We start from the raw sequence: 7,645 nt of genomic DNA on the forward strand, positions 1-7,645 counted from the left end.
ATCTGGCCTCAGACACTTAACACTTAGTAGCTGTGTGACCCTGGGCAAGTCACTTAACCCAAATTGCCTCACTTAAAAATTTTTTTTTTAATTAGAAAAAAAAAAACTAGTCAAAATAACTAGGTGCATTCAAAAAGTCATCTCCACACACACACACACACACACACACACACCCATATACATAAGCATATATACCTACAAAGATGTCAGAGAAATAAGCCAAACTCAATAGGATAAAAAGAAAGCAGCTACAGTTGTACAACTGGGCTGGGTTCTTGTCAGCCAGCATGTTTATCCATCCACACCATTCTACTTCATCTCTCCTCTAGGAATTACTTTTAGCCCATAAGAATGAATGGCATGGATAATCTTCCTACTGGCAATCTGATTCTGGCCATCTACCCCAAACAGATATTACTTCACAAAAAGCTGTCAGCTTTGGCATCTGGGACACAGGTAAGACTATGTGATTCCAGGAACAGATACTAGAATTGCACCCTCTTTTGCCTAGTTTTTATAACTGGAACATCTTACTTAGAACTAGTCTCGAGAATTGGAATGACAACCCCTGCTGGGAGTGACATTGTGTGCTCTGGCCTGAAAAGAAACTATGTGACTTTGGCATCCGGAAGTGACCCTTCTGGGGTTTTGAAGGTCAGATCAACATCAGGAAGTGATGTCTGTTACCCATGAGTCCCGTCAATCAGTGTTACCAGCCAATTAACTTGGAGCTGTGTGTGTGTGGACGGCCCTGTTTCCAGTTACACAGGAGGCTTCTGGGAAAAGCCGCAGGGGAGCAAGTCTTTTTGTTTCTGGAAAGGGGCTTGGCAGCAGAGACAGGCAGGATAGGGAGTGCAGGCAAATCTCATACTTTATCCACATGTTTCTCTTTACTAACCCCTAATATACTTTAATAAATACTTAATGCCCAAAGATTGGTGCTATATGTTTTCTAATTTAAGGCAACCACTCATTAGATTTTAGACATCACAGCTAGAATTGTAGGTCCTTACATAGTCTATCTGAAAGACTAAAAATGGGGTGAGGGGGATAAGGAGAGTAAAATCTTCCCTCCATATTCTCAGGGAAACAAGGACTCCTACATAGTTAAAGCTGATTTGATTGATACAGGCAGCTACCACTTTTGAGACCTGGCCCTAAACTAAGCTTGTCCCAGATAGTATTACTTTGAAGCACCTCCTGTCTAAGAAGGACAGGTGGAAGAAAGGACAAAGATAAGTATGTATTAATTGCCTATTATGTGCTAAGTACTGTGTTAAATGCTTTACAAATATTATCTCATTTGAACCTCACAACAACCCTCGGGAGTAACTACTATTAATATTCCAATTTTACAGTTGAGGAAACCGAGGCAAGCAGAAGTGAAGTGACTTGCCCAGTCACACAGCTAGTGTCTGGGGTCAGATTTGAACTAAAATCTTCCAGACTCCAGGCTTAGGGTTCTATTAACTGCCCACCTAACTGCCTCAAAGAAAATAAAAGACCAAGGTTGGATATAGCTGTCAAAACAGGGTTTGTGGAGAAAGTAGATTCAAATTTGTTTTAAGGTATTCTTTGAACTAGGACTAGTATGATTTCTAGGAGGAACTATTATTATTTAGATGCTAGAAAAGAAAAGAAAGGGCACTTCAGGAAGAAACAATGGCACGAACAATGACAAAGAGGCCTTGTTTTATAATATATGTGGTCAGTATGTATTTATTCAGTATATACATTTTCAATTCTATAAAATTTATTTATTTTACCTCTTTAGTGAAATTATTATTTCTCTTTTATTAATAACCAATTAATATGGGGGGGGGGGAGAAATCCAGGTTTTTTCCCTTTCTATTTCCTCATTTAAAGTCCAGTCCCTTAAGGAGATTTCTGACCTTGCCCCAAAATTTAATTCTTACCCCACCCAACTAGAAAACCTTACAAAGAGAATCTAACTGGGGACAGCTAGGTGGCTCAGTGAATAAAGTACCGACCCTGGATTCAGGAGGACTTGAGTTCAGATCCAGCCTCAGACGCTTGACATTTACTAGTTGTGTGACCCTGGGCAAGTCACTTAACCCTTACTGCCCTAAAAAAAACAAAAAAAAAAACCCACAAAGAGAATCTGAGGTGAACTGTCCCACTGTATTCTACTCATATTAGGGGGGAAGGAGAGAAAAGGGGGGGCGGGATTTCCTTTTGTCTTCCCTTTGTCTAGATTCACCAAAGGTGGGGATGGTCTGGGTAGAGAGTACGATTGATATAATCAAACTCATGTGCCCCAGCCCCTCACTAAAACAGGTCCACCTTTCATTATAATATTCATTCTCTCATTGAGTGTTAACCAATTAGAGTTAATTTCCACCTATCAGGATCATCCACTTTTCCAAAGGTATATAAGCCTGAGCAGCTTCCATGATTGTCTTTGGTCGACAAGAGAAAGATAATCGGCCATTTTTATCAATTATCCACTAGCCATAATTAATAAAATTATTAATTACCCAGAAACTATGTCTCTTGAAATTTTCATACACCACATTAGTAAAGCTCTACGCTTTTAATCTATAGTTTACAATAAGAAGCACATTACAATTCATACCTTTTTGACCCTGTCTTGAATCCTTTAGTGTCCACCCAATTGGTAATTGTCTTTTGCTTGAAAACTAGGGGGGGAAAAGTTAGACATTAATTTATATACCTCATAATTTGATGTAAGTCATGGTTCAAATTAGTAGTGGACAGAAATGTGCTTCCAAGATCATGATATAGTATCAAGTGAGCTGAACCTGAAATCAGGAGAGACTTCACAGTTCAAATCCTGACTCTGACAACAGCTGTTTGACCATAATTAAGTCATTTAATCTTTCTGAACCTCAGTTTTGCCATCTGTAAAATGGATATAGTCATACCTGAGAACTTAACAGAGTTGCTGTAGAGATCAAGTGAGATAACATGGGGGGAAAAGTTCTATTCATAGAAATTTGATACTGGATATTGATTAGATATTCAGTATCTTCAGACCAGTAATATAATTGCCTATTAAGCATACTGACATTTGGCATGCTACCAAAAAAAAAAAAAAAAGGTAGTTTAAGATTTAATTCAATCCAGCAAATGTTTATAAATCAACTACTATGAGCAAGGTGCTACACTAAGTACTGGAGATTAATCTTGGTCTAGATCTATAACTGTATCGGTATAAGGAAACTCCCACTGTATAAACTCTCTTCACAGTCACAGTTCTACCCCTCCCCTGTAACTTAAGTCTTAAAGTTGCCTGGGACCCCATAGAGGCACTCAAAAAAAGACTTTGAAGATAAAGTTAGAGAGGCAGAGGAAAAAATGGAAAGAGAAATTAGGGTAATGCAGGAAAGACATGAGAAAAAAGTCAACAGCTTGAAAAGTCAAATTGGCCAAATGGAAAAGGAGGTACACAAAAGCTCTCTGATGAAAATAATTGCCAAAGAATTAGGATTGAACAAATGGAAGCCAGTGACTTTTTGAGAAACCAAGACACAATAAAGCAAATCCAAATGAATAAAAAAATAGAGGGCAATGTGAAATATCTTCTGGGAAAAACTGCTGACCTGGAAAATAGGTCCAGGAAAGATCATTTGAAAATTATGGGTCTACCTGAAAACCATGATAAAGAGCTTAGAAATCATCTTCCAAGAAACTGTTAGGGAAAATTGCCCTTAAATTCTAGAAGAAGCTAAAATAGAAATTGAAAGAGTCCACTAATCATCTTCAGAAAGAGATCCCAAAAGGAAAACTCCTAGGAATATTATAGCCAAATTTCAGACCTCTCAGGTCAAGGAGAAAATACTGCAAGCTGCCAAAAATAAAGAATTAAAGTACTGTGAAGCCCCAGTCAGGATAGGACAAGATCTAGCAATTTCTACATTAAAGGACCAGAGGGCATGGAATATGATATTCCAGAAGGCAAAGGAATGGGGATTACAACCAAGAATCACCTACCCAGCAAAACTAATCATAATCTTTCAGAGGAAAAAATGGGACTTTAATGAAAAAGAGGACTTTCAGGTATTCATGATGAAAAGCCCTGAACTGAATGGAAAATTTGACTTTCAAATACAAGACCCTAGAGAACCATAAAAAATTGGAGTTGGGGGACATACCTGGGGTCGTGCAGTGGGTGACTGTTTTGTGTCTGAGGCCAGGTTTTGGCTGGGATCCCCCTGGGTCCAGGGTGGATGCTTTGTTCACTATGTCACCTAGAATCTTTAGAGTTAAATTGAGGAATATGAGGAATGCACTGGGGGAAGAGGAAGGGCAGCAGAGGTGAAATCCTACATGAAAGAAACAGGAAAGGGCTTATGGAGTGGGGGAAGAGATGGGAGAGGAGCAGGGCAGTAAATGAATTTTACACTCATCAGAAAAGGCTCAAAGACCTTAAACTCATCAGAGTTGCCTCAAGGAAGGATTCACACATTCACACATATTCACACACACACACATATTCACACACACACACACACACCTGGGTGGAGTAATCTATTTAATCTGGGCAGTAAATGAGTCTAACCCTCATCAGAATTGGCTCAAGGAGGGAATAACAAACACACACAATTAGGTGGAGTAATCTCTCTAACCCTTCAGGAAAATAGGAAGGGAAGGGGATAAAGAGAGAGGGGCAAAAAAGAAGGGAAGGCAGATTGGGGGAGGGGACAGACAGAAGCAAATCCCTTTTGAAGAGGGATAGAATGAAAGATGGATAATAGAATATTATGGGGAAGGGAATAGGATGGAAGGAAAACAGTAATATAATTGCCTATAGGATGGAAGGAAAACAGTTAACAATAGTAATCATAAAAAAGAGAAAAGGGGGAAAAATTGTACAAAAAATATTTATAGCAATTCTCTGTGGTGGCTAAGAATTGAGAATCAAGGGAATGTCCATCAATAGAGGAATGACTGAAGAAGCTGTGGTGGAATAGTATTGTGCTATAGGAAATGACAAACAGGATGATCCCAGAAAAACTTGGAAAGACTCATGAACTGATGTATAGTGAAGTGAGCAGAACTGGGAGGACATTGTGCATTGATCAGTGAGCAATTATGAATTACTTGACTACTCTCAGCAATACAATGATCCAAGACAATCCCAAGGCACTTAATGACAAAGCTTACTATCCACCCCCATAGAAAGAACTGAGAAAAAGAGCACTTGTGGATTGTACATATATAACCTAGTTGCTATCTTGTGGAGGGGGGAGAAAAGGGAGGGAGGGAGAAAAATTTGGAACTCTAAATCTTATGAAAATGAACGTTGAAAACTACCCTTACATGTAACTGGAAAAAAATAAAATAAATATTTGTAGAGAAAGAGTTGCCTGGGACACTGAAAGATTAAGTGACTTGCCCAAAGTCACAGAGCTAATATGAGATGGAGACAGAACTTGAACCCAGGTCTTCCTGAGTAAATGAACAGCCTTCTTATCCATTATATTAACTATTCTTGTAGTCTCTGGGGATATAAAGACAAAAGTGAAAAACAGTTGAACTCAGAGTTTAAATTCTACATAGTGGAGGAAGATAGTCTGAATTTTATGGCTTTCACTAAGGGGTGTCCACTGTGTTACTATACCAAAAATAGCAAATTCAGTTGCCAAATTTCTATCCATTCAATAACAATCACACTCTGGGAGACTGACATCATAAATAATGCAACATTTAAAAATAGCTGTGGTGGCAAAGAATTGGAAATTGAGGGGATGCCCATCAATTGGGGAAAGGCTGAACAAGTTGTGGTATATGAATGTAATGGAATACTATTGTGCTATAAGAAATGAGCAGGTGGACCTCAGAAAAACCTGGAAAGACTTACAAGAACTGATGCTGAGTGAAATGAGCAGAACCATTAACACTGTACACAGTAACAGCAACATTGTAAAATGATCAACTACGACAGACTTAGCTCTTCTCAGCAACACAATGATCCAAGACAATTCCAAAAGACTTATGAAAGAACATGCTAACCACATCCAGAGAACTATGGAGTGTGAATGCAAACAAAAGCATACTATTTTCACTTCTTTTGTTGTGTTTTTTATTTTTTCTAGTGGTTTTTCCCTTTTGTTCTGATTTTTCTTTTGCAGCATGATTAATGTGCAAATACGTTTAACATAATTGTACTGTATAACCTATATCAGATTGCTTGCTGTCTTGGGGATGGGGGAAGGAAAGGAGGGAGAGAGAAAAACCTGGAATTCAAAATCTTACAAAAATGAATGTTGAAAACTATCTCTGCCAGTAATTGGGGAAAAATAAAATACTATTAAGTAAAAAGAAATAGCTGCTTTCCCGTACCTCATCTTCATATACCGAATAACTTTTTAAGCACTCTGTATCTAAAAGTAATTTCAAGCCATGATGAATCTTATGTTCTTTTTTATATAAAGGTTTGCTCAGTTTCTTTAGTTTCTCATTTCCAACTACAATGAAAAGTTCCCAGCCCTGTGGTAACAGTCATTGTTTCAATTTGTTTTCCCGACAGCAAGGGAATTCTCAGAGGCTGAACGATTTTTAAAGAATTACGGCCAAGCGCTTGAATTAGCCAGATTAAAATAACTCGATCTTAGTGTCATTCTTTTCTTGGAGTTTTACAAGACAGAACGTAAATTGCAACTACACAGAAGTTGCCCGGGCCTTCCCCGAGCTGGATGTCAAAGCAAACCATCAGCTGGACGTTTTCCCCCAGCCCGGAGGGCTGACCAACTAAGAGCACGGTCTCATATCCCTCCCCTCCCAAATAAGAGAACAAAAAGGGTCTTTGCCTCCTAAGCGGTCTAGCAACAATCACAGAAACGTCACCCTTTTCCTCGGGAAGACATGACATCCACCGTAAAGACAAGGGGGCGGCTGAGGACGGGTCAGGAGGACAGCCCGCCCCGGGAAATGCCACAAGCACCCGGTGCTCGAGGCAGGGGAAGCCGCCACATCCTCGGCCGGATCCTCCAACAGTGGCAGGGTTAGGTGAGAGAGAACCAGCCGGGGTTAAGGGGGGGGGGGGAGGGGGGCAAGGAGAGGAAAAGGTCCCGGAGCGCAGGGCACCCACCTTTGTTCCTCAACCCGCCTCCCGAGCCAACACCGCGTGGCCGGGACCCTTCTGGTCCCGGGGAGCCGGCGGATGGGGATGGCGGTGTCCTTTGCCAGGCAGGACGCAGGATGGGCTGCCCCGGGCCGTCCTGAGGGGCCGAGACTGGCCTCTTTCCTCCGGGCTGGCTCAGGGGATCCGAGGCTTCGGGCGGCGGCGATTTCGGGGCGCCGCAGCGGGGTCGCTTCCTGCAGGGCTTACAGCCAGGCCCCGCACTCATGCTGGGGTCCCACGGCGCGCAGCCCCCGGGCCAGCCCGGGCGGAGAGCCTCATTCACCGGCCCAGAGAGGGGCAACGGCGGGTGGGGGCGGGCGTCCGGCTGTCCCACACCACACCATGCCCTCTCTGCGCCTGTGCCCCTGCACCCTCTTCTCCTCTCCGAAGGGACCCTCTCGGCCTGCCCACGGCAACCGAGGGTTCTGCGCTCCTCCTTCTCTCTTCTTCCTGGGGTACGTGCCCGTCCACTCGGCACAAGCAGCTGGGGCCGCTTCGGATGCCTTCACTTTTGCGCCTCCGGAACTGCTGCCGTCA

General features: G+C 41.9%; 1 protein-coding gene across 1 annotated transcript in view; it reads right to left on the bottom strand.

Annotated features, from left to right (window-relative positions):
* The window catches only part of PARG (poly(ADP-ribose) glycohydrolase), a 121,792-nt gene extending 114,154 nt beyond the window's left edge, over nt 1-7,638 (bottom strand). The window contains 2 exon segments of the mRNA XM_043981787.1: nt 2,597-2,660; nt 7,076-7,638. Coding sequence (XP_043837722.1) covers nt 2,597-2,660; nt 7,076-7,334 — 323 coding nt within the window. The 5' untranslated portion in view covers nt 7,335-7,638.
* Between the last annotated feature and the right edge of the window lie 7 nt (nt 7,639-7,645).

The sequence above is a fragment of the Dromiciops gliroides genome, chromosome 2, assembly GCF_019393635.1.
Source record: "Dromiciops gliroides isolate mDroGli1 chromosome 2, mDroGli1.pri, whole genome shotgun sequence".
Lineage (NCBI taxonomy): Eukaryota > Metazoa > Chordata > Mammalia > Microbiotheria > Microbiotheriidae > Dromiciops > Dromiciops gliroides.